This window comes from Phalacrocorax carbo, chromosome 20 (assembly GCF_963921805.1).
Source record: "Phalacrocorax carbo chromosome 20, bPhaCar2.1, whole genome shotgun sequence".
Lineage (NCBI taxonomy): Eukaryota > Metazoa > Chordata > Aves > Suliformes > Phalacrocoracidae > Phalacrocorax > Phalacrocorax carbo.
Genome location: NC_087532.1, coordinates 2,467,406 through 2,494,598, shown reverse-complemented (window position 1 = coordinate 2,494,598; position 27,193 = coordinate 2,467,406). Strand labels below are relative to the sequence as shown.

At 42.6% G+C, this 27,193-nt stretch overlaps 1 protein-coding gene across 3 annotated transcripts in view; it reads left to right on the top strand.

The window, feature by feature from the left end:
- The first annotated feature begins 345 nt into the window (after positions 1 to 345).
- SKI (SKI proto-oncogene) overlaps positions 346 to 27,193 on the top strand; it is a 141,965-nt gene continuing 115,117 nt past the window's right edge. Inside the window, exons 1-3 of one of the 3 annotated variants that reach the window (XM_064470105.1) lie at positions 346 to 436; positions 1,376 to 1,474; positions 23,109 to 24,030. In XM_064470105.1, the coding sequence (XP_064326175.1) occupies positions 23,119 to 24,030 (912 nt within the window). In that variant the 5' untranslated portion in view covers positions 346 to 436; positions 1,376 to 1,474; positions 23,109 to 23,118. Of the gene's footprint in view, positions 437 to 1,375; positions 1,475 to 22,066; positions 22,992 to 23,108; positions 24,031 to 27,193 lie in introns of those variants that run through there. The other 2 variants (XM_064470106.1, XM_064470104.1) reach the window with 2 other exon arrangements.

Genomic DNA, 27,193 nt, shown 5'->3' with positions numbered 1-27,193 from the left:
CCATATGCGATCTTTTATCTTAGCTGTTCTCTGTGCATGTTAGGAGATTTATTTCTATTCATAATGTATTTCATGTGTGTTAGTTGTAAATATTGTGCTCATAAATCGGCCTGGACCATCCAGCCCCAAGGATGGAGACAGCTTACAATAGGTCTGTCTGCTTCAGACTGTGAGACTGTACTACTACCCTGTTTTTTCCATTGCTTGGCTCTTTTAGTGGCATGTTGCCAGTCTCCTGTCTCACATTAACAGGAATATTATATATTACTGAATTTAAAGTGTTTTTCCTTCAGGACTAGAAGAATGTAATGGAGCATGCATCTGGCAGCTTTACATTATTCCTATGGTGTGCAGTGTGCCCTCCATGCAGAGAATCACCGCCATGGGTTTCTGCTTCAGTCCTCTAGGCATGAGGAGTTTTACTGTGTGCGCTGAGGTAGGTCTTAGACCAGGTTGGGGCCACCTTATGACAGGGATTGCATGTGTATATATGTAATGTGTAATGAAAAACTGATTCTTCTCCCCTCCCTTCACCAAATTCTCTAAAACACCACAAAAGAGGCAAGTCTGGAGCATAATCCCAGAACTCCAGTTTTTTCATCCCACTTCTAGAACCAGCTCCATCTGTATTCACACCTACTGACCTCATGTTTTTCATCTGGGAGATGGAAACTTGTTATACTTGCCTCATAAGATGCTTTTGGAAAATGTATTAGTTCATAAAGTATATTTATGAGGGCATATCAGTACTACAGAAGTACGTATGAAACTAGGATTGTTCATCCTCATCATCAGGTAGTTTCACTGGGGCTCCTCTCTGTCCACTTCTTGGAAAGCTTGTCTGCTTGGCAGGAACTGCAAGTATTTTCTGCAGTGCTCCTGTTAAATTATTACCCTTTTTACTGATTTGAAGGATCTTGTGCTCTAAAAATTCCTGTGTTTGCATGAAACAAGGCTACATTAAATTGCATGATCTAAAGCAATCAATATTCAATAAGCTTCTGGTATTTTAATTGGCTTGGTTTTGGAAGTCTGAAATGGGCTGAGCTGCTGGGCTAAATGGAGTCTGTCATACCAAAAATACTCTGAAGGAGTATATTTCCTCGTGGTAATGCAGCTGAAGATGCCACATTTACTGTAATTAGTGCGTATCACACTTGTGCCTATGCTTCCTATCTTATTTATATATACTTAAATATGTTTCTAGTATCTGATTCTTCGAGGCAGTGTTAAACCAGTGTCTTCCGGTGTTTATTCTGGTCTAATGAACAGACCCTTGATTTGCCTCACCCAGTACATCCCAAAACTATAATGCCACATAAAAAAAGAAGTTCCCCAGAACAGTCAGTGACCCAGACCACATGATGCATTTCAGGAGAGCCGGAAAGGAGAATGGTGTCATCACCTGAGGGGAAACAAAAATCAGAAAGAAACGAGGAGGGGAAATTTTGGCATTTATTTTTAGACTCTGTGGGTGAGTATTATTTTCAGCTTTGTCTATATTAATTTCTGCAGAACACAGTGTTAACGTGTGATTAGTCTATCTATGAATAGAGATCATAATTTCTAAGTAATTACTCACTAGCAGTCCCTGAAGACTCAATATACCCATTTGTACCAGGATAAGGTAGCAAAGACATGACTACAGACAGCGTAGAAATATCAGACACAGCTGTAAGCTAGCTAGTTGAGAAATAAACCCTACACATGTATTTACACTTAATGAGTTCAGAAGAGTATGTCTGTGATACTGAGTCAACCCTCTATGTAGCTGAAGATAGTCTGTTACTGGTATTAATGTGAGTTAGTTTAAAGCTAAATTTCAGTACGTTTATGTGGAGTTGTTCTCATACTTGTGACTGCATACCTTCTCTATTTAGCACAGGACTACACACTCCTAAGTTCATTGAAGAACATGCTGCTCGTTAATCAGCACTTTATTGTCTCAGTATGCTTAAAATAAGCGTTTTGTCACATTCAAGAAGAAGCTTTATTGGTTTGCGTTCTGGCACCATGCTTCATGTTGTCAAGTGCTGTCAGTTGGCTCCTTTCTGTAACTTATTTACAGAGAGAGGGAGCTTGAGATTGAAACATTCTGGTAACAATTTTCACCAGATACATATTGGATGTGTTATAGAATAATCTCTAATGTTACAAAGAACAAGAGACTTAATGGGTAATGGTCTGATCTTGTGTGCTAGAGGGGTCCCCTTTGGAGCCTTTGGTTGCGGTACGGGACAGGGAACACAAAGCTAAAATTCCCCTGTTGCACAGTGAATACAGTGAGAGGAAGGAAAGAAGATAGCATCTTATGAAGGGATCTTCTGGTTTCCTTTATAAACAGCTAAGAAGCAGCTTTACCGCTTCCCTCATTCAGTATTAAGCACAGGACCTTTGAGAGGACAATAGATGTTAGGCCTACCAAAATTCTCTTTGACTGCCTTAGAATGTGTCTGTAGTCTAAGTAGCAATAAAAGCAAATACTGTGTTAAAGCCAGATGTTTCTAGTTAGTCTGCAATGTTGTCTTTTAATCTGATGTGGAGGCAGAAAAGTACAATGGGGTCTGATCTTTGCTTTGAGAAACCTGCTTTTGTCACTAGTTCTGAGGTGGGCCTTTTGACTAACTCCGTGTTCATCTCTACGTCACTCCCATACTTGCAAACTCATCGGCAGAAGGACTGCTTCCTGGCAGTGCTGGACCTTACGCAATAAAGACCAGATCTTGTTTGACATGATTAGATATCACTGTCACTACATTTAATAATTTACATAAACTTACAGTTAGAATGTTCTAAATAAGGATCAGGTGCAACAGACGTATTAAAGGTATTTTGCTAGCTTATATTACAAATGGAGCATTGGAAAAGGCAGTGGAGGAGGCCTGATTTTTGCCTTAGTGTAGACAGGAGGAGCTAAACTCTGAAGTGATGAACTAGTAGTTCCCAAACCAGTCTGTGGAACCATAAAGACTATTAATTCCTGAGTTCCAAAACTCTTTGGGAAGTTTTGAGGCTTGACTGTGGCAAAATAGCACAGAAGTTTGGGAAGAATCGAGCTGAACAATATATCTCCCCTGCAGAAGACTGCATGTAGCTTTTCAAAAAGGCTTCCATAAGCCTATTCAGCCTGCTTAGCTTCTTGGATAGTTTACTGTTGTAAGTAGATATGGGTAGGGTCTTTATTAAATGCCATATGCAATAGCATTTAATGATGGGTATCTATCTTTAGCCTGTCACAGAACACATCCCACTGCAGCTTTTTTTTAAGAAAAAAAACACAAACCAACAAAACAAAGCTTTCTTGGGGCAGGTGGACACGAAATATATACACGATATTTTTGTCTCAGAAAATGCAGCAGATTATAGCTAATCTTGAACTTCCTTGTTAAAAAAGAAAGCTGTGAGAATTTAACACAGTGCTATGCAGAATTATCCATGTTTCCATTTTTCTTGGTTATTTATCAAGTTTCATTGTGCAGCAGCTTTTTCAGAAAATTGTGAGGGCTGGGAGTGTACCATTAAGTCTTGTTTTGAATCACCTGACTGAGAACAAAATCTAGAAAAAAGAAATTATTTGGATTACAAAATGTCAGAAGCATATTGATATAATTATCCTTAAAAGAAGATACTGTAAGAAATAGGATGGATTAAGTTATTAAACATTCGTGGGCTAAAAACACTACTAAAGCATTACAGGAGTCGTACAACCAGTGAATCAAAAGTGTAAAAACAATACTTTGGAGCAATATTTTCCCAAGAAAACTTTCCAGTAAGAACCTGGGAAACTGCACTTTTTCTTGTGGGTGAAAAAAAGTCACAATCTGACTTTAAAGAGACACATTCAGAATGTACTCTATCTCCTTAAAAAGTAAGAAAAAAAGAAGTTTAAGGACTTACACTGGAGAAGAAAACCCTGGAGTATGCCTGTCATTCTTTTTGTGTGTTTTTCCATGTGGATGGTAAAAGTAGATGGGACAGTTTCACAACTGCTTCCATTAGATTTCTTTTTCTGACTCCTCTGTACTTGTGGAATTGCTGTTAGTGGGAAAAATAATAATGAAATCACTCTAGGGAACAGAGTGCGCAGCATATTTTGCTGACATTTTAACATGTATGTCAGTAACCCTTTTCGTACCCGAACTCTTGTAAGCTTGCTTTTGGTGAGGAGTGGTGTGCTTTGCTAACAGACTGCTTTGCTAATGAAATGAGAAACTTCAATTGCTGTTTCAAATCCAGTGTGTGCTAGTAGCAACTTAATGGTTGTTTTCCATTGGGTTATTTTTAAGTGACCCGTAAATAAGCAGTTACATGGTCTCAGATGTGTTCCAGCCTAAATGACGAATGCAATTGGTCTTAATTGGTTTCCTTGGTAGTTCTCAGAAAGAACTCTCAGAAAGAACCTTGACTAGTTAGTCTTAATGTTGCTCATTCCTTTGACTTTTGCTGGTGGTTCTTGGAAGTTTCTCTAGGCGTTGTTGATTGAAACATACTGTTGAAATAGTGTAGAAGTGAAGTCCCACCCTCGTGCTGGCGGAACTGGACCTTTTGTGTAGACAAAGGACCTCAGTCTCTAGGGCTGTCATGTCTGATACCCTTCATTGGTAATAAATGCACAGAAAAAAAGAGAAAGAGGGTGCAGAAGTAGACCCTTCCTGCTTTAGCTCCCTTTCAATGTGGAAGCACACACTTGAGCTTATAACACGTACCATGAAGCACAAATACGTGTATATATGTACATATTTAACTATGTACTGCTGGATGTAAAGTTGAGAGTGTGGAAGGATTCAGAAATGATGGGGTGTTTGTATGGCTAGCAAGAACACCAGATTTTTTACAGAAATGATCTTTAAAACAAAATACAACAACATTAGAGAGGAAACAAGAGAACCCTTTTAACACTTGATGGTGAAGGAGGGACTTCTTTTTTGGACTGGTGCCTCCTGAAGTGTCTTAAACTCTCCTGTGAAGCACCTAGTCATGTCCAATGTCAGGAAGAGGATAGGGACACTCTATGTGATAAGTTCAAGCATTTCCTGTGCTGAAAATATCACCAACGGCATTTGATGTCAAGACACAAAATCTTGGTCCCAAAATTATTGTGGATCAGAGAAGTAAGCTTTTGAGAGAGGAAAAAAATAAAGGGGGGACTATAAGGCCTGATTTAAGACTTCTAAAAATGCTTGTTCCTGTGGGATTTTTGACAGTGGTATTGTATCAGTATACATTTATTTTAATCCAGTAGTGGCCGTCCGCCTCCCTGCCTTTTTTTCTTTCCCCTCCTATTTTGGGGGGGGGGGGGGGTGGGAGAGCTTAGCTAACTGTACAAATTACCCATTTTTCCTGTGTAGAAATTCAAACAGAGAGAAAATCAGTCCCTGGATTTCTAAATTCAAGTAGCTTTTAAATCAGAAATAGTTTTGAAGCAAGAACAATAATCTTTCTGGTAGTGGGTGGCATAAAGAGACTGTTTTTTCCATTCAAGGCTTTTTCTTTTAAATGTATTTGATTTAGATTGATTTAACTTGGTGTGGGAATTGAAAGCCTGACTGTGAAACTTCCTGTTCTGAGTTGTGGCTTAAGTGAGTTGCTGGATGAATGTGTCTTACCATTCTTGTGTCCTCTTCTTGCATAATGATCTTTGGTTCTGATGAGTTTCCATCACATGCGTGGGCTTGATGAGGCAGTGCACTCACGACTGGTTAAAAGCACAGGAAATCTGTGCTTCTATCCAGCTGTCCTGTTTTTTGAGAGAATTGCTTTGTTTCGTTCTTTTGCCTTAGTTTGTCAGTACGGTGTAACTTTTGTGAGTGCTTTGAAACCCTGATGGAGGACTTGTTGAAAGCATAGATGGAGGTCATACATCATATTCTACCAGATGCTTTTCTACTGAGCTGGTAGATAACCTCAGTACTTGGAACTGGAAATATTCTACCTTGCCTTTCATTCTTAGAACCCATTTCATTGTTCTTTCAGTAAATTGGTACTTTTCCGGTTTCTAGTAGTTTACAGATTTTGTGGAATGTTGTAAGATATCCCTTATGGTTCAGACCTTGTCCTCCTCTTCAAACTATGCCACATCAAGCAGGTTGGCACCAGAGGTTTTCCTTGAGTTTAAGCACATGAGAAACAGTTCTGTCTTTCCAGGCTGCGTGATGATAGCCTTTGAATTACAGCAACATCTACAGATGTTTCCCCTCTTCTGACTACTTGTGTCAACAGGAAATGGCCAATATGCATAATGGCTTCCAAACTTAAAACTTCTGCAAGCAGTACAGAAAGAAATCAGAGAGTACAGGTATGCTGGTAAACAACCAGTTCAGGGAAAGGTTTCTGGGCTCTGGAACTGCATTGTACATGGATATATTGTTGGAAGAGCTTTTGCATGGTTTTGGCTGGGCTGGCTAGCACTTTCCCAGTTTCTGATTGTGGTTCAAGAGCTGTTGTGAGCCAAAGCCCGTTCACACAGGGCATTTTGCATTCAGCCATCCTGTTTTAGAGGTGGGTAGCTTGATATTGTGGGTGTGTATTGTGGCACGAAACACTGCCACAGAAGAAGCTCAGACTTGTTTAAATTAGTAATACGGATCTATGCACAGTGTCTGGAATATAGGGGAAAAATAGGTAGTTTATGTTGATTGTGTAATCCCATTCATGACAGGTTGTATATTGAAGCCCATATCCTAAAAATTTCTAGATCTTTTTTAATACTGATTACTTATTTAGACTGAACTTAACAGTTACTGCTTTCTAATGTTTTTAGGAAATTTTCCCCTACTTTCCCCGAGTCAATTAACATAACCTAGAGGTCAGAACAGCTCTTTATGATGAAAATGTCCTGGTTTTATCTGTTCTCTGACACAGTTTTCATGAAGAAAGTAAAGGAGGACGGAGTCTTTGAATCTTTTTAGTGTATTGAAAAGTATATCGAAAATTATTCCTTCATGTGCTTGAGTGTATGCCGTTTTCAAGGTTCTCTTACTTTTTGACGAAAGTTTTCAGAATCTTACTGATTATATTGACCTTCTAGATTTCTTTCTGCACTTTAGATCTCTAGTGAGTGATACCTGTGAGCACTAGGTAACAGAGCCCATTGTTGAGAACATCTGAGGCAGATCTTTGTGCTTTTTCAAATAGCATAACTTGTTAGACCAAATCCAGTGCCTGTGAACAAGTGTTAGTAAATACAATTAGCATGGGTTTAGTGAGCACAAAATTCAACTTTACAAGATAATGGTCAACTTCATAGAGCATCAGCTACACAACCTCCTCTGCTGAGGTGCAGAGGTCTTAGAGCTCAGCCACTGACAACACAAATACAAAGCGTAACTTTGTGTGAACTATCTTTCATTGGCTGATTTGTGTTCAGTTTAGCAGTCCCTTGGAGCTAGCTGACCACCAGCCCTGTGCCAGTGTCGTGTTTCTAGAGGCTATACAGTCCCTCGGAGTATGTTGCAGCTAACCAGTCAATACAGTTTTGCTCCTTGGCTCCCCTTCCATTACTCTGTGAAATATTTGCTGTATTTCATGATTGGCCTGGTTACTGATTTATCTCCTGTACTGTTTATCCCACTGGGATCATGTTATTTTTTCAGAGATGACCTCCCTTGCTCACAAAGCACAGCTAATTTGGTCTTATTTCCCTCCCTGCCCCCTTCTGGCATGCTAATAGCGATTCTAACTGGCTGTTAACTTCTACTCTGCAGTTGTCACCGAGCCTTTCCAAGTTAAATATTGCAAATGAAAATTAGAATATGCTTGGCACTGTCTTCAGTTGGAGGTACAGTCTGCGCTTTAGGAGGTGATGGTCATTACCAAATGTCACCTTTGGAGAGATTCAACAGATGGGAATGCTCTGTTTTAGATTATCTGCCCATGTATTTGTTTAGACAGATTCATGGGCACTTCAAATGCCTTTGGAAGTCAGCATTCTAGCGCACTGCAGTGCATAGCACTGGAAAGGAAGGGAAACGTGAAGGTATAAGTAAGTGTTTGTAGTGCATATGAAGTGCTTTCAAATAAGATTTTGAAATTGCACAAACAGTGCATATTCCTATTTGCTTGAACTGTGTAGCAGCAAAATCCTTTTTCAAAAGTCTGGACAGCTGTTCGCCCAGGAGACTGAAACCAGTGCAAACAAACTCAACTCATCGCCCACCTCTGAAAACAAGGCAATCAGACCTTCTAGTTACTCAGTTATTGATAGATGTCTGTGGGAACAAAGTATCAGCAATAATAGCTGAAACTTTTTAGAAGCCATTTTTTCCTGCTTGCTTTTCCTAGAACTAAAATAAAATGAGAACAGGATCTGTGTCCTGGCATATCTCCAGGGGAATTTCAGGGACTTTATTAATCAATTATATAAGGAAAACTGTTGGGTAACGTGCAAAATGGCAAAGTATCCTTGTGAACTTGTTGAGTTTTTCTAGCCAGCCCATCTAAGGACCTCATTGTTTTTGCTGCTGAGTGAGAAGACTCGCTCTTCAGAGACAGTTTAAATTGGTAGCTCCTTTGATGATGGGTTTGAGAAGGAATAAAAACATGGCGTAAAAACTTGTGTAATCTTTGTAGGTCACGACAAAGCTGTCCTCTTATTTCTAGTGCTAAACATGATCCGGTAGACTGTTTCCTCTTGTAATAGACAGCTCTTTATATGGCCCCATGTATAGCTGTGAGAAAGGAAGTCCTCTCATTCATTTCCACTTTATGGCAGACGGAAGGGAGAATTTACTTGCTGAAAATGGCCTTGCCAACTTGGGGAAGAATCAGAGATTCAATTCTGAATTTTAAATCCATCATGCCACGTGTCTTTAATTGTTTGCAACTGATAAAAATGTCGGTGATTTAAGTGTAGTAAGTAGGGAAGGGAGGCATGAAAAAGATTACATGTAGATAAACTGGAGGTGAATCCTGGACATACACAACTCCAGTGTGGGTAAGACTGAACATTTCAAAGAAAGCATTATTATTGATATTGTTAGACATTGAGCTCGTTTAGGCATGAACACAAAACGAAAGGCAATATAAATCCGTATCATATATCTGTTCTGCATGCTTTCTTTAATCTGGATGTGCTCCCCATGAAGCTTCTGTAGGCCAGCACAAAATCATCTGCATTGATCCAAACAGACTTAATTTTCTGGGTGTAAGAAGACTAATCTTGGAGTTTCTGCATCTTCCTAAGCTTTTCTTTTTAGGCTTAAACAAGGAAAGACTTCAAACCTAATTTCTCAGCTTATCATGCAAAAATTATTCTGAATCTTGCAGGATCATAACTTTTTTATAAAGCTTCCCAACTGTTTTCTGTTGATAAAAGACTTAGCTGGGCACCAAGAGATAACACTGCAGGACCGAGAAATTGCTGACTTAGTCCTGTAATCTTCCTGCACTGCATTCCCATAGGGAAGTTACGGATAGGTGTAACTCTGTACAAGTTAATGTTCTAATCCTTGAATCCCATTCAATGGCTCAGCCATTGAATTTGATGGAAATTTTGGGCACCTGACACATTGCAGGATTCAATTTTATATATAGGCTTTCGATTCCTGGCAGATTATCAGTGTAGAGCTTAAATTCATTAACTTAGTGCTGTTGCTCTGAATCTGAGTATGTTGTGTTCTGAGAGCAAATCTGACTGGAAACTTCAGTTGACACCTTTTGGAAGGACTCTGAACTTACAGGATCCAGATTAGGAAAAAGTGTCAGGATCAAACATGATTTATAGAATCAAGAACTTTCTCTAGTATTGCCAGCTGAGAATGGCAATGGAGTTTGTGATAGCCTAGAGCTTGTGTTCTTTGCTTCTGAGCAAAAATGCTATCCATACTCCTGCTGACATAAAGGCTTGTCTTGATGTTCCAGACAACTCTAATTATACAGACAAAGAGATAAAATTAAGCCAAATTAATTGAAAATGGAAAATTAGTTAGACAAATGGGAAAAAAAATACATACAGATGGTTAGAAGCACCTAAAATCCCATGTGGTGCAGTGCCTGCTAAGTCAGCTAGCAATTTTTTATGAATGAGAAATCTAATAAGGCAGGGAAACCAGTTAAAATTTGCCCTAGAGCAATTGTAAGTTCTACACCTCTTTTTTTGGTTCATAAACACCTCTGTCTCCTGCAAAAATACTTGTGAGGATACTTTTTAATACAGTTTGCTAAGTTTTGTTGCTTGACTTCATTGTTCCTGCAAATCAGCAAATGAATTCCATTTGTAGTTCAATTTTTTTCTAAGGCAAGGAATGTTTATGCCAGATTGCTGTTCCTACCTTTACCCTGAACACTCACACACCATAGGAACCCTCTGTCTTGCAGAAATGTACAGCTGTAGCAAAGCGTAATACCCACATGGAAGGATCTCATAGGGCCAGACTGTGACGTGTATTTTGCTAGTGCTAATCCATTAAGTAACTTCAGACGTACATTGAATAGCACTTTTATCTTACGTTTAATTGTTGAATAGTCAGTGAAAGTGTTAGATGTCACAGTCCCTTTGCCTCAGCTTCACATGACAATCATTCTATTCGTTTCACTATAGCTGTCCTATAGCTGATTTATACTTAACATGGCAGATAAGGCTCTCACAGAGTGCTTATAGTCAATTCATTCCAGTTTGATGCTGATGTAAGACAAAACTGGGTCTTTGAAGTCAGACTTTTCCCTGGAGTAGGGAAGAAGAGAAGGTGTTCTCCTTAACTGCGGCAGTTGGTGGGGTTTTTTTTTTTGTTCGCTTGCATATGCAGAATTTTGCGACTTCTTAATATTCCCCACTGGAGAGAAGAGGCCAGTGCTGCTGCAAAGTACATAAAGAAAATAAGAGGCCTAGAGTAGAAAAAGTCTAAAAATGAGAGACGGCTATGGAGTTGGTGAGAAAATGAGAGGCGACATGAGAACAGGAAGGAAAGGGGAAGGTTATGTCATTAGAGACTGGAATTCAATGTTTTGATGAAACTCCATGGATACAGGAAGGAGCAGGGCGGGTAAAAATAGCTAAATGAAAATGGTATGAGTTCCAAGAATTCAACTCTGAAAAGAAATATATGTTCTTGCTTAAAAACAGGCGGAAAAAGTTACGTGTTTTTATGAAGCATTAGGAGGGGTGAAGGAGAAAGGAAAGGGGCAAAATTTGCTGACTGCCATTTCTCTTTTTTTTTCTTTTTTTTCCTCCAAACAAAACTTGAAATTTTGTGTTATGATACACATTTTATCCAAATCCTCAGTGGCTTGGTTCCCAAGAGAGAACACTTTTTCAGTAAAGTCTTGTCATCAGAAGACCTTGGAGGCTGTTCAAATTGGAGGGTTTTTTCTGGCTGACCACATGCTAATGCTTGCAGACACAAAATTCTCTCACTCCCTGACTTATACAAAACACTACTGATCATTGTATGAGAAAATGGCTATAGTGTATAGAACAGTTTACTTTTCAGGACTTAAATTTGCCCAAAGCCAGCAAGCATTTAGATGGAAGTCTTTTTTTTTTTTTTTGTACTGCATTGTATATGCTCACATCCTCCCCATAGAGATTCATGTCTTATCTATAAAACAGAAAGCTCTTTCTACAAGAAAAAGAAAGAAAGAAAATCAACCGATTTACTTACTTAGTTTTTGTTTTTGTTAATTTCTGAACAGATGGTAACATACCACAATGGAAGTTTTATAAAAATTTCCATCTTTTAACTGAGTGCAGGCCTGAAATTTTTCCCTGGTGAAAATGCGGAGCGTGAGTCATTAAACACACTATGCGCTATCTGCATGGGATTTTCACTTACTGTATTCAGAAAAGTCAGAAAGCCATTCCGTTACAGTAACTTTTTTTTTCCTTCCCCCTCCACCTAGGCAAATGGCCAATTCCATCATCTCAGTCTCAGCAGGATGAACAAGGAAGGTACAGTCTGAGGAGGGGAGGTAATGCACAGACAAGGGGAGAGGCATCGCTCCACAGTCCAAGAGCAGGAGTCAATTTCTGAAGCTTAAACAATTGTCAAAAGATGTGGCCTGAGTTACAATTTCTCCAGTCCAGTCTGAATTCACTAATTGAAAAGTTATGGCCTGGTTTTACAAGTGAGAGGTTATATTGCCTGCAGTGTTCAGCGCCTACTGCTTCTTGGCCCTAAGTTATCATTATGCAGATAGAGAGTCTAAACTTAATCTTTGTTTGGACTCCCTTTGAAATTTGGTACTGATTGCTGTGGGACAAGTAAGGCCCGGAGATGCTGAGTGTGATTTTCTGCAGGTCTGCCTATTTGACCTTGGAGAGCTAGAAGAGTTCACGCTCCCCAGTCTATAGTACTGTTCATTTAAGTGATGTTATAGAACTTTGCTGGGCAGAGGGAATATCAAGGGATTTTTACATTAAAGCTTCAAGGGATTTGTAAAATCCTTTGGTTCTCTTCAGGGCCCTGACTGCACTAGTCCTCGATAGACAGTATCTTCATGAGGATTGCAGTGCTCAACAGTTTTGTCAGCCTGCTGTTCCTTGTATTGGTCTTTGTAACACATGTAGATCAAAATTATCTTGGAGAAATCAAATCAGGGTCTGAAATTTGCAGTTTGGAATTTCCTTTGCATCCTCTCAAGGTGGTGTCGGTACCCATTTTGGAGTGGAGATGTGAAAAAGCCATGAGATGTATTGCCCCTTAGTTACTTACGTTACTGGGTGTGTTAGAAATGCAGAAAGATGAATGGATCACTGGATGGATGGATGAATGGATATATCATCTTCTAAGATCTCAGTCATTCAGGAAAAGATTAGTTAATTATTCTCAGTCTGTGTGATACTTAATGACATCTAGAAGAGAGGTGAATGGCATCTTGTTGGATGGCAAGGATAATATAGAACACAATTTCCCCTGAAGAAATAGCTCACATACCTTATATAATGAATGAGCTCATTTTGCCTGTGTTTGCCAGAAACAATAAAAGTTAGAAAATGTCCCGGTAATTAAAATAAAGTGTTACCCAGATTTATGGTGAGAAACACGAAATGTCAGGCAATTGAGTGCAGCTCCACACTCACAAATAAGCTTCACATTCGTTAGAACAGGTTGCATTCATTACTAGGAACAGTGTGGGTCCAGTGCTAGCCCCAGAAGGCAATGAATGGTTTCTCCTGCTCAGGGAAAGAAAGCAGAGGGGAGGGAAAGGTGCCAGCTGGCGTGTTAGCTGGTGGATCTTGGGCCCTAGTGGTAATGCAGCAGCGTGCACAATACAGGCACGATCATTGCTTCAAGATGGGTTTTGGATTACATGATGGATAGTAGGAAGAAGGGAGAGAGAGTACCATTCTCAGGCCTGCCACATGCAGAAAAGAAATGTAGTACAAGTTTTTGAAAGGGTGGAGATGAAAAAAAGGGGAATCTAAGGCAGGCCAGCCTTTCCTGAAATCCTTCCTCTCTCAGTCACTGTTTATTACTTTTTTTTTAATAACGCTATACCTATGAACAGTATAGAAGCTTATGAATATGAGTTCATCGTTTGTTTGAAATAATCTTAAATCCTAATTCTTCCAGAGACCATTTTTTTGTCAGAGGGCCATACAAGACAAGTGAAATGCATACAGACTTAAGGAATATTGAAAGTATAGGGCTGTTGGAAACAGAAGTGAAACTCACTGGAAGTTTGTAGTGTAAGCTCATTTGAGCAGTGCCCATGCTGAAACATTACAGTTGCCTTTCTGCTCTGTGCAGCTAGAAGGGGGTAGGCTGCTGAAATGTCCCTCTGCTGTGACGTGGGGGTAGTGATATTGAGAACCTGCTGCCTTCACATCTCTTGTTGCTTGCTTTTGTACTCCTCTTTTCTGAAATAGCTAATTAAAAATTGAAGAAACTTGAAACATAAAAACTAGTCTAACAGTTTAAGCTGTCTAGAACCTAAACTGTTGTGTCTTTTCCTGAAAAAGAGAATGGGGCTATGTTAAGTCACAGATGCTTCTGTGAATACCAGTCTTGCGGAGGATTTTCATTACCTTATTCTACCAGACTGAAGGTGTCCAATTCAAAAAACAGCCTGTCTTGCCCACTGGAGTATGAAAGAGGTCTTGTGGACAAAAATGATAATCAAACCCCCAAATCTTGTATCTTTCGTGTCATATAAATTTCATTTGGGAATAGATCTAGGAATTTTAGTGGAGTTTTGTTAGAAAAAAATAGTGAGTTAAAGCAGTTGATTTTAACTTGGTAAAAGATATGGATTCTGCTAAAGATCTGCAGGGTGGCCTTCAGCCCATTGTACATCCTCGCTGTTCCTCAGTTCCACATCTGTAAAGTGATGGTATGAATTTGTGTCTTTTTCATTACATGCTTGTAGGGAAAATCTCATTATGCTAATGAGGTGTGCCTATGCTTTAATCACATGTTCATTCAGAAAGCCCATAAATAAAATAAATATGAGATGAATCCATAAGAATTTGTGAGAAAGGAGTGGAAATTCCAGATTTTTAGGACAGCACGTTCTGAGTTACTGAAATGATGATGCAACCACTTATCTCCATAGAATGCCTAGTGCTCTGTGTGTTATTTATAGGAGACACAGGCCTTTAAAATAAGTTGCAGGTTCATATGTCACACCAGCAGATGGAGGATCACTTTACAACCAGGGGCAGATATCATAAATTTCAAGGAGACCATGGGGCTTGTTCTCCACCGTGATTTTGGATCTTACGCTGTTTTAAAGCACATACCAAAGAAGATGAGAAAAGACAATAGAATCAGAAGCCTTAGTGATAACCCAACTAGCAGATAATAAGGTCTTACAGAGACTTTCTAACAAAGATGCACCTAAGCATATCAATATTATTTACAAAACTATGGATAGTGTGATGATGAGAAATTGTCTCAAAGATGAAAGAGATTACAGAAAAATTAGGTAAATTCCCCAGAGTCTGTGAGAGGTTCCTGAGGAGGGGAATGTTTGGCCTTAATGTTGCACATGGATTTCAGGTGAAATGGAAATGAGGCAGTATTAATCGTACCATCATGCAAGTTGATACACGCTAGTTGTAGAGCCCAGCTCTGTTGCCCTTTTACTCACCACAGCAGCTGCAGCAGATCAAATCAGTATTCCCACAGCTTCTCTGCATGATAGAGTGCCTGTGGGAGGGCAAGGGAGGGGAGTTAACCCATTTTGTTTTGGTGAAGCTCAAAGCTGAGGTTCTGCTAATCAGTAACTCCTGTAGTGCAAGGTTGGCACGCTCGTTTCCTCTGATACTGATTGTTTTGGGATACACTAGACAGCTGTAAGTCCTGAACTAGGGGAGATACTTCGCTTAAATCTTAGGTTTAACATTGTCTTAAATTTGTTGATTTTCTTCCGTAGAACAGTGATAGTGACCATTTGGTAACAGCCTGTGTCAGAACCATCCTAGGAGGAAGTGCTGAGGGTGGATAGCAACAGTTCAGTTGCTCTTTTTACAGGGATGAGGCTTTGCCTTGGTATTCTTATCCTTTCCTCTGTTGGATGTGTATGTTATGCCTTGTTTGCTTATTGCTGGATGAGCTGAGAAATGCAAGAGTCTGTGTGACTATAAATGACAAAAAGTCTGTGGAGCCCTCGTCACCTATCAGGACTATTCTGTCAGGTCCTTTGGGAATCCCAAGACCTGCAGCTTGTATTCCCCTCTCTGACTCTCACTTTTTCCAGTAAATTAATTTTTTTTATTGGCAGTAGCAAGCATGTCTTTTCTGTTTTGGTTTGGGGTTTTTTTTTTGATGAGGTGTTTGGCAGTGTCCACTGGGGCATGTAGGTACAGAGGGTGTGGGTGGGAGGGGCAGCCCTGAGCAACATACCAGGCAGCTTGGGACAAAGAAATTCTAAAAGATGGAGAGCCCTTTCATGTGCTTTTAACAACCCCTCACCTCCTATATTTCCTAAGATGGCTGATGATTTCTTGCAATTCAAATGTGAATCTTAGGTGTGAGAGCAAGTCATGTTGTAAATAGGTCATCTGTTCATTACATAATATTAATCATGGATGTATGCCTGTTAGTCAAACTCTTCAAGCTAGTTCTTAAGTCCACTAGAGTCAGCTTTTTTTTTTTCCTCCCCCTGAATAGCCTGCTGAAACGTGTTAGCATGACAGCAGCTATCCTGGCCAGTACTAGGGACTTCTGGAACAAAAAGCATCAGTTGCTGTAACTTGAGCTTAAAGGCCGAACCTTACCCTAGATGATTATCCTCTGAGGATCAGGAATGGAGAGGAATATGAGATGTATATTGATCAAGAGGTTCTGTACTTTAGAAAGAAGTAAAAGATACAGAAGGAGATAGGCTCTGGAGCTGAGCTGGAGAGGAACTGAGAGTTGTGAATCGGGTTAAAGAAAATAGCGATGACTCCTGAATCCATGGGATTCTCTTCTATAGTGGTGGCAGAAGCTGCTATGAATGTGGTAAAACATAATCCGTTAGCTGAACCAAACCCATAAAATAAAGTATAGCTAGCTGCCATCACTGAAAAGATCAGATATTAAACCAATATGTTTTGCAGAGAAAGGAGAGGCAAGACCCTGGAGAGAAGCAGCATTCTAGAGAGACATTGCTTTATCATCTGTGCCCAGGTCACGGACGCTAAAAGGAAAGAAGATAAGATCTCTTCTGTATTATGTATGCCTGCTTTGTGCATGTGCCTCAGAGTATGTTTCCAGCATTCCCAATTCTGTCACTGATTTTTTTTCTCTGAAACTTTAGAAGATTGTATATGGCACAACCAAGCTGGCTGTACCTTCCAGGAGGTAGAGGTCAGCCCTGTAGCTCCTTTGTTGTTCAAAATATACAACTTGGGTATTTTTGCTGAAAGCACATAGCATGGCTGGAGTGGGGATAACCTATGAAGGGGAAGCTCTGCTTTTCTGTCCTCACTCTGGACTTGCTTTCTCAGACTTCTCGTGATTGGGACCCTACAAGACTTTCAAGCTACTGGGCAACTGAAGGTAGAGATGCTGCGTGATTGCGGTCTTGCTCGATGCATTGGATTATCCTTTTAAAATGGTCGTACTACAACATCAAAAGTTGGCTCAAATGAATGAATGGCAGAGCCTAGATTTTTTTGACTCTTGCTATCTTGTAGCACTGTTTTCTTAGACATACAGTACAAATCATACCTTTAAGGAATCACTGAGAGATTTGGTTGCATGTCCTAACCAAAAATCAAGACCATTGTGTGGGTGCTTAACGGCAAAAGCTTAGGTCTGATCTTTATTGCATAAGGCCAATGTTATGATATTAAAAAAGAGAAAGGATTAAGTTCAGTAAATGAGGTGGTGTCTGTTTCTTCAGCCTTTCAGTGGTAGAAAGGGCTGGAGAGTAGGATAGCAAAATGAAGTGCATATTGTTCTGTGCCATCAGGCAAGTGAAAAAATTCCACTTGTTTCCACTGCTGTTTGAATCAGGCTAGAGACAGTAAGTGAAATGCACTGCTGTTCTCCTGTTTTATCTGCTAGTAACTTTCTAAATGCTGAACACTTTATGAAGAGAAAATGATCACTAAACCCTGAGCTCATTAGTTTATTGATCCAAATCGTGACGACTGATATTCCCTATAGCCAGAACAGTGCAGTAAGAGTCACAGAGGGTGCCCTGGGAATGCCAGAAGAACCCAGATTCACTTCTGGCTCTGCTTCCCATGTGCTTTTTTGAGGGTGGAATTCCCTGCTAGAGTGACCTCCCACCTATCCTGTTATCCAAGGTTATCTCAAGAAATCTTCACCAACTGCCAACTCACGTAACTCAGCAATTTCAGAACGCTTAATATCCATCTATATACCACCTCCCCACTTACAGCCTCATAATTACCAATTTTGTTTTTACTGCTCCCAGAATAGATCCTGCCACTACTTGGAGCACAGTAAAAGCCTGAAATAACCTTATAAATGAGAGATTAGTATGTAAATCAAACCTGTAAACAGTCTGTATGAAGTGTAGTACAGGGGGTAGATTTTCAAGGCTGTGCAGCCTCCCAGAGCTCACCTACAAAATGGTAGGACTTGATAGGTGGTAAATACCAAAGAAGTCCCAAACACCTCACTGAGCTCTTGGGCCTGAAAGGTGTTGGTAAATAGTTGATTTTTCCACTAATGAAGAAAAGGGAATATTTGTTGACATGAATCCATTGTAGACCTTCTCAGGCAGTGAAATTATTTGTTTGGTTCATCTTAAATATGACTGATTCATGAAATGTTTTTATCTTGGAGCTTTTTAGGTGTTTTAAAACTCACTTTTTTGGGTACATATCTAAGAGAAATAGGTACAAAAAAAATGTGGCCTCTTTAAAATTAACATTTCAACATTTGTTTTAGCCAAAAAGATAAGAAGTTGGTACACATTTGTGAAATAATTTTCTGTAAGTGGAATCTGTGTGTTGATGAGAAATTGAAATATTTGATTGAAAAAGACTGCCTGACTGTCAGATACGTCTTTTGCATCAGAGAGTTTGAAACCTTGTTCTGCAGGTTTTGGATAGTTTGGCACTCCCAATTTCGCTGTAAGGGAGATGATCAATGAAAATGATGACATTCAGCAGATGGTCTCTAAAGGAAAGGAGGGAAAGAAATGTCCTGGTCATGTAGAAATTGTCTTACTTCAGTTCCAGAATGTCGCAATTAGAAATGAACATGTACGGTGCAAACATGGAGAAATTAGATGTTCACTGCTATAAAGAATTCACTGCCTAACATGAGCTACAGCGGGAACTTTGATGTGTCACATTTGCACCCGTGCTTTTATTTTTCACTTACTTTTCTTCTTCACAATCTTCACAACAGGCCCTTCCCAAATGTTTTGTTAAATAGCTGCAACATGCAGCACAGCCCTTGATAATCCTCAGTTCCTCCTGACTAAGCAGGCATCTAAAACCAGAGGGAGACTGGGGTGAATTCATTTGGAATATACTTTTCATATGCCTGTATAAACATATGCATAAACATGATACCCTCCACTTGGGGAATGTGTAAAAGGTGGGACACGATACTTGTGAGAGGCACCGAGTTCTGCAAATGAAGGCGATGGGGAGGGAAACAAATTGCCTGTTAAATATGGAAAATGGAGTCTGCTTTTTGTTCTGGGCCTTTGGAATCTGTGGGTGGATTGGAGCTGGCAGGCAGGGAGCAAACACCCACCCACCATAGGGCTGCGTGGTTCAGAAGTTTACAAGAGTGTTTGTGTTCCAGGAGCTGCTGGCCTTGAAGCCAATGGAGAGGGGGAGGAGAAGAGGGAGAGAGTGAGAAAAACACTGTGGTGTTAGGGCCCTTCCTCGGAGATATTTTTCCCCTCTCCCTTCTCCAGCTAAAGGGCTTTGGAACTGCAGCAAGACAAACAGTTACTGGGGGAAAGATGACTGTGATTTTAAGATGCGCAGTGCTCACAGTCCATCATCGTCGAGGCAGAGGCTTCAGAAGCCACTGCCACCTTAATCCCAAATGACAGCTCTCGTCGCTCCCCCTTCTCCCGCTCTGCTGCTGTTTAATTCTGCAGAGACTGTGGGATAGAAAGAAATGGAAGCTTTACTGTATTGTTAGTGCACGAGTTGAAAATTGGTTTCTGTCCCGTCACGAATTTAGGTTCAGAAGCTGCCACTCGGTCACCGTCTGGATATTGCAGATACAGAAACTGAGGCACAGAGAGACTAAACATCTTGCCCAAGGCAACAGGAAGTCTGTGGGAGATCTGGGAATACACCCCAGATGTCCTGAGTTTTCTGTCTTAACCACAAGACCATCCTTCCTGTCTTTTTGGTAGTCCCCTCTGCTTCAGGAATTCCGTTTATGAATTCCACCCATAAACAATCTGTTGCATGATCCAGTGATTTACTTGCATAAAAGAGTCCTTTGGAAGGGAAGATGGCGCCTCTTTTAAAATGAACTGCAGTTACTCCTGTCCTTTCTTTCTAAGGGGTAGCGGAGACGGGGTGCAAAAATCCAGCTTCCAGAGTCAAGCAGCTTCTCCACTGCTATCCAAACTCCCTGCAGCATTAATTTTTTTTCTTTAAAAAAAATCAGGAACTCCATACGTGATGTTTGAGTATATCTGGCTGCTTATATTTTCATGAGCTAAAAAAAAAATCATGACTGAACCTGGACTAAATCCACCTCGGGAATTATTCTGCTGCTGTTCACCATCGTGGCTGAGTACTGTCGATGACAGACAGTTCAACGGCCACATCCCTAATGGGCTTTATCGTGTGTCTGGCACTTTGCCTGTGTTATAGTCAGGACTTTCCTGAGATGAGGCTGAGCGGAGGGAAGGGTTTTCCTCCTGCTAAAGCACACCTTTGGTTTGGAAATGGTAGAACGGATGAAACCTCACAGGTGTCCTCCATGCTATCAAAAGGTGCCTCACACAGTTTCTGAAGGATATTATTTTAAGTTGTTGTTAACTAAAACCTTTTAGATACCCGTTACTCAGTGAAGAATATTCGTAGCCCTGCTTTCTCTTAGTGTGGTAACCTCTTTAGCATCAGGCATCAAGGCCCGTATGGCCTAGAGTGTCAGAGCATGTCTGTGCGCCTCGGTATTGTGGTAGTATCTTAAAAATGTCCACTTGTGGGTCAGTAAATCCGTGTTCGATGCTTTGTATAAAGAGAAACTTAAAGGGTACTTCTGCCACCAGTGGCTTTCTGTAGTAACGCAGTTTGGTAAAGATTCTCTGAGTGTCTTCTCTCAGCGCATGAAGACTTGGACCAAGGTATTTGGTTCTTGCCTTCTCCCAACTCCCCTTTAATACTTTAAGGCTTGATGCCTAAGTTGAATATGTGAAAAATATGAACTTGGATTTTATTATTGGAGAAATGCTGATTTAGTTGTAAGATGAAAGCTCTTTTGCAACTCGGTGACACCTCTTTCCTTTACTCTGAATGGGATTTCAGAATATACCGATAGAAATAAGCCACGAGCGCTTGCTGTGCTCCCTGCCCCACTGCACTGATCCCGAGTAATTACAACCGTCTTGTTTCCTGCTTGTTCTTTTAAACAGCGTTTGGATATTTATCTGTTTGTTCCTCCGCTTCTGTCCTGGTTTTTCTGCTTTTACACTGTGGCGGCAAGTCCTTTCAAAGGAGGCTCTCCGAATGCTCCATCTCTGCGTCACGCAGCAGAGCAAGATCCTGTCCTGTGAATAGTGCTTAAAGTCACCGTTGCGTTGCAAATGATGTTTTAACGATTGTATCGGTGTCAAACTGCTCCACGGCCTTTTTTTTTTGGCACGCGCAATCGACAGAGGTCGGAGATGATTCTGTGAATCTGCGATAACGGGCGTAACCTTGGAAGCTCGTTTCTTGTGTTTGTACTTTGCGCTGGTTGAAGTATTTTTTTAGAAATCTCGTTACGCAGCCCAGGGAGAACGGGAGAGAAGCCAAGGGGTTGTTTTGGGTTTTTGTTTTTTTTTTTTTGCTTTGAAATGTGAGGGGAAGAGGGACGGGAGAGCCCCCGGCTCCCGCTCGGACCCGCAGTCGCGGCAGACCCCGCGGGGCCGGGGTGCAGCGGCGGGGCCCGCCTCGCCCGGCAGAGGGCGCTCGCCCCCGGCGCCGCGCGAGGCGCTGCGGTCGCCGTCCCCGCCGGAGCAGAGGGACCGGCCCGCCCGCCTCCGCGACGAACGGGGCTTTTCTCCCCGCCGCCCCCCCCGGCCCCCGCGGTACCGCCCCGGTGGGGGCTCGGGGAGCTCACCGCCTCCCGCACACCCGCGTGGCGGGAGCGGGGAACGCTGTGCGCTCAGTGCGCGGCTGCCCGCGTTGTGCGCCCGCGGGCGCGCTGTCGGGAGTGGGGGGGCGCCGTTTTGGGCCAAAACCCGTGTTTGTACGCGTGCGATTTCTGCTTGTAGAGAGGGGCGCGTGCTCAAAGTTGAACTTAGGCGTCGCAAGCAGGTTTTGTGACAGGGTGGGTTTTTTGTCGTGCGCGTGCGAGGTGAGGCAGACGCGTTTTCGCTCGTTCCTTTTTTTTTTTACCGCTGGCCGGAAAGAAAGCGGTGAGAGGGAAAAGCCGTCGCCCTACCGCCCCTCCTTTGCGGCGCGGCGGTCTGTGAACCCAGGAGTTTACTCTCCCTCCCTCCCGCCCCGGCGCCGCGCCGCGCGCCTGCCCGTGCAGCAGCAAGCAGCACCGCCGCCACCAGCAGCAGCTCGGCGCGGCGCGGCGCGGCTCGGCTCGGCGCGGCGCGGCCGGGGGGAGGCGGGCGCTGTTCCTGGAAGAGCCCGGCCTGGGGAGTTGGTCACATTCTTGGCTGGGATTCAATGACTGAGGCAGACACCAACAAACAGAGGGGGGGAGGAGGAGGAGGAGTGAGGGAGGCTGAGCCAGCCTGCATTAGCTCAGCTCTCAGGCACTCTCAGTCTCTGCTGGAAAGAGGAGCTGGGAGGATGTGTGCTCTGTTACCGCGGCTCCCCACGGCACGCCGAGAAGACCGAGAGAAATAAGGGAAGGAAAGCGAACCGAGAGACGAGGCGTCCTCCCAGATCAAGCTGAGGGACCACGAGGGGGAAGGGAGCCTGCTCGTTGCCCGTCCGAAGCCCCCGCGCCGTTTTGGAAGTGCCAGAGATTTGGGCCTTTCCCTTCTGCGTTGTTCCCTTCCACAGAACAAGCTTTTCTTCCCCCTCCTGCTTTTTACTTTCCTCCCCCGCGCCTTCCTTTCGGTGGATATGGACAGAAGGGTGATTACTGCAGAGAAGCAGCAGCCGCCAGAACATATTTGAGCCCCCGGTGCTCGGAGCGTGGCACAGACTTTTTGTATTTCTGTGGGTGGCGTGTGTGTGTGTGTGTGTGTGAGTGTGTGTGTGGTGGAGGTGTGGGAGGCGGGATTGGTTTGCCTGGGGGATTGGCTGAGGGGGTGAGTGCTCGGATGAAGACCTCTTTTTGCCGTGACTCTCTGCTCCATCGGGGCAGCTTGGAGACTTGGAGATTTTGAAATTGTAACCAACCGAGAGAAAAGAAAGAAGAGAGAGACACGCTTACAAAAGGATTTGGTTCCTATTCGTTAGTGGATTGTTAAACCTGAGTGGGAAGGAGAAAGAAACAAGGGTGGGTTGTTTTATTTTGTTCGTAATTTTTTTCTTTAAAAAAAAAAAAAATCCCTTAAGTGGATTTGTACCAGGGTGGAAGATAACTGGGGATTTTTGTTGTTTGTTTTGGGAATAGAAACTAAAAAATGGAGACTGTAAGTAGAAGCAGCTTCCAGCCTCATCCAGGACTGCAGAAGACCTTGGAACAGTTTCATCTGAGCTCTATGAGCTCCCTGGGTGGCCCTGCTGCTTTCTCAGCACGATGGGCACAGGAGATGTACAAGAAAGACAATGGCAAAGACCCAGCAGAACCTGTACTGCATCTGCCCCCTATCCAGCCTCCTCCGGTAATGCCTGGTCCCTTCTTCATGCCCTCGGACCGATCCACAGAGAGGTGCGAGACCATCCTGGAAGGGGAAACCATCTCCTGCTTCGTGGTGGGTGGAGAAAAGCGGCTTTGCTTGCCCCAGATCCTGAACTCGGTGCTCAGGGACTTCTCCCTGCAGCAGATTAACTCGGTGTGTGATGAGCTACATATTTACTGCTCCAGATGCACTGCTGACCAGCTGGAAATCCTCAAAGTCATGGGCATCCTGCCCTTCTCTGCTCCTTCCTGCGGGCTTATCACTAAAACTGATGCTGAGAGGCTTTGTAACGCCTTGCTTTACGGTGGCACCTATCCTCCCCACTGCAAGAAGGAATTCTCTAGCACAATTGAGCTGGAGCTTACAGAGAAGAGCTTCAAGGTGTATCATGAGTGCTTTGGGAAGTGTAAGGGACTCTTGGTGCCAGAGCTTTACAGTAACCCCAGCGCAGCCTGCATCCAGTGCTTGGACTGCAGGCTTATGTACCCACCTCACAAATTTGTGGTCCACTCTCACAAATCTTTGGAAAACAGGACTTGCCACTGGGGCTTTGACTCTGCAAACTGGAGATCCTATATCCTCCTCAGCCAGGATTACACTGGGAAAGAGGAGAAAGCTAGACTGGGCCAGCTCTTAGATGAAATGAAAGAAAAATTTGACTATAACAACAAATACAAGAGGAAAGCCCCCAGGGTAAGTGATGCCTTTCATTTTAAAGGGGGTGGGGAGAGAAAGAGGAGAGGAATTTTCTGTAATTTCGGTAACATCCATCGATACACCCGGTTTGTTACCAGCTGCTTTTCCTTTGACTCATTTAGCAATCTAATCGGGTTCTTAATGCTCGCCACGTGTGTGTAAATGTAGACGAGCAGTGATTGAGATGGCACCTTTTTTCCTCCGGTTGGGTTCTGAACAGGTAGTTGGAGTTTGTTTAAATCATCTATGTGTGTTTGCATGTCTTAATGTAAATGGAAGCTGGTCTTCGAAACCCACCGCACTACCCCTGACTTTAGCAGGAAGTATGTGATTTCGGGTCTTAGGGGCTTCAGTTACGGGTCAAGACGAGGAAGAAGCCAGAAAAGAGTAAGTTACTGATGGCTCTAGACGCAAATACATTCAATTTTCTGCTCAGCTGCATGCCGCCGGGGATGGAGGTGGGGGCTAAATTGTCTAAAGGCCTGTATTGGAATAAAACGTGGCTGCTAAGAAAAATCCTGACGGTGCTGCAGGTTACTGGCGTTCGGATTAAGTGCGCAGAACGTGAATGGAGAAGTCCCTGCTTTTCGAGTATCCCTGTGGAGTCTGAATCTCCCCACCAGACAGGCTTTTGTATATTGGATTATGTATACATTCAGTAAATGAATCTGTCTAGGGCCAGCTGCAGCAGCTCCTTAAGGTACGCCTTGCCGTGCTGAGCCAGACAGCTAAAGCACTTTTTTTGGTTTTTTTTTAGGTGTCTTTTGTTTTTCTTTCAGTCTGAGCTGTCTTAAGATCCCAGAATGCCTGGTGTGTGGGCGAGAGGCTGCCTTGGCATCTGGCACCCGTCCTGGTCAACGGGCAGCAGTGCCACAAGGCCTTGAGCGCTTGCGTGGGGACACCGGGGTGTCTGGCTGGCTGGCGATGGTGCAGCTGGCTGTGGGATGAGCAGTTCGCTTCCCGCTCCCTCTCCCCAGTGTAAGGTTAAGGCAAACTCTTGCCTGCTGCAGGTTTGTTGGTTGGATTCTGCCTCATCTGTCAGAGATTTCCCAACTTTTCTTTGGTTCTGTGAGCCTGGAGTGGAAGGGCAATAATACAACCCTCTAAGAGAGAAGAAACATTTAAAGCCCACTGAGAATGTTCAGTAAAATTCTTCATTAACTTCCCAAATACCTGTTTAAAGGGCAGATGTGCACTCAGACTTAAATAGAACTTTTATGTATTAAAAAATGCAACAAAAATACCCAAACCTCAGGGTTTTAAACATATCCTGTGCAAACAATGCAGTAATTCCTACAGCTAGCCCGAGAGGCCTAGTTAACCCATTTGATCGGCCTCCGCATTTTTTGATTCAGGAGTAGTCTCACTCGTTCCAGTTTCTCTCCTGGCCCTGTGCTTAGCCCCCGTTTCAATCCTTGTCCTCACCCCTCCTTTTCCTCCCGCTTGGGTGTCAGAACCGCTGTGACAAAGCTCGGCTGTAATGAGCCACATTATCTCCGTGGTTGGAGGTGGATGTGTTTTTAATGGCTTGTCTATTCTCCGTCAGTCATGTGCAAAGATGGAATGGTGGGATAGATGTATATGAATGTCTGTGAGAGGAGAATAGGGCTCTGAAAGTGGAGGAGTTTTTCGTGTTGGGAGATGAATTTTCTAGGGCATGCTTCGTTCAGGAGGCAAAATTAAGAAATCTCCATATTCTTGCTCCAGAAAGGTAGTGTGTTCCTAGCTTGATCATTTCCAGAGTTTAATTAAAATGAATGTTAGTAGAGGTGTGCTTTCCTTTTCTCACAAGGATTTTATGGCATTCTGTTCAATTGTATGATTTATCCAACACCCCAGGTGAGGTTGCAGGTGGAGAACAAGAAAAAACCACTAAATCCCAGCTTTGCCTGACTTTTTTGGTGACCCTTTAATAGGTGCCAGTTCAGAACATGGCATGTGCTCTTCCCCCACCCTCCAAAATCTGCATGCAGCGCAGCACTTCTTGAGGAGTGAATTCAAGATACCTAATAGTGGATGCCAAAAATTATGTAAGGAAATTGTGGTCGTCTATTTCTCAGAAAAATTTGCCAAAATTCCATCATCGTAAAATGTTAAGTCTCCTGCATAGATTCATCTGGGGAGGTGGCAAGCAGTTTGATGAGGAAGAACAGAGTGGTAAGTGTGCTCAGGCTGTGGGGCAGAGGAAAAAAAGGAACCCTTTATCATACATCCTGTGCAGAACTGGACTTAAGTTTCAAGGCTTTTGAGCTGTCTTCGGGGCTCTCATTAATGTGGTGCAGTCTTGAGGAGACCCTGACAGCACTGGCGGAGTTTTGTATGCTTATCCTTCCTTTTTCTGAAGTCTTTTTCCATTGGGCTTAGCCAACGGATATCGTACGCTAAGGTCATTTGTGTTGTGGCAGTGTGCGCAGATAATTACGGAGAGATTTAATCAGGCTCTAAGATTGGTAGACGGTGGCCAGGGGCAAGTAACGTTGGTGTAAAGTTTAGGTGCCTGGTAAGGAAATGAAGGGATGGTCCCATGTCTGTGCCTGTGTGTTTGTGTTATTTACTGGCAGTCTGTGTGGGTTTTGTGTGTCTGTTGGGCTCTGTGTCTGTCTGTCTCTGTGGATGAAAGGGTGAAGCATATGTGTCTTTGTGGTGGTCTTCCTTTTTGATGTAGATCTCTGCGTTGCTTTGTTCTATTTCATACAGAGGTATTTGTGTGTTGTGTGCTGTAATCTGCTGTGTCAGATATTTGGTCTTGTACTTTGAAGAGTGGGCTTTTTATCAGTTTCCCAATTTATTTATTTACATATGTGAGTGTACACATTGCTTTGTGTGTTGTGTTTTCCCTGGGACTCTGTTAGAATGTTGGTAGTGTGGGATACACACGAGCCATTTTTATGGCTGTTTAAGGAGTGAGTTTTTTGACCTTTTTGTGTGTCTTCGTGAGGTTTATGTGATGAGGTATGTAGATTTCTGCCAGCACAGCTCTGCCTTTTAAGGGTCTGACTTAAATGGAGAAGCTGGGTTGGCACAAGCCTCTGTTGCAGATTCAGCATACTGGCAAAACTGCCTTTTTTCCTGTCTCTTCCCACCCCCTTTCCCTTTTTTTCCTTCACGTGGTTTTAAAGCATTGCTACAAGGCATAGCTTTACCTAGGTACTTCGTTCCC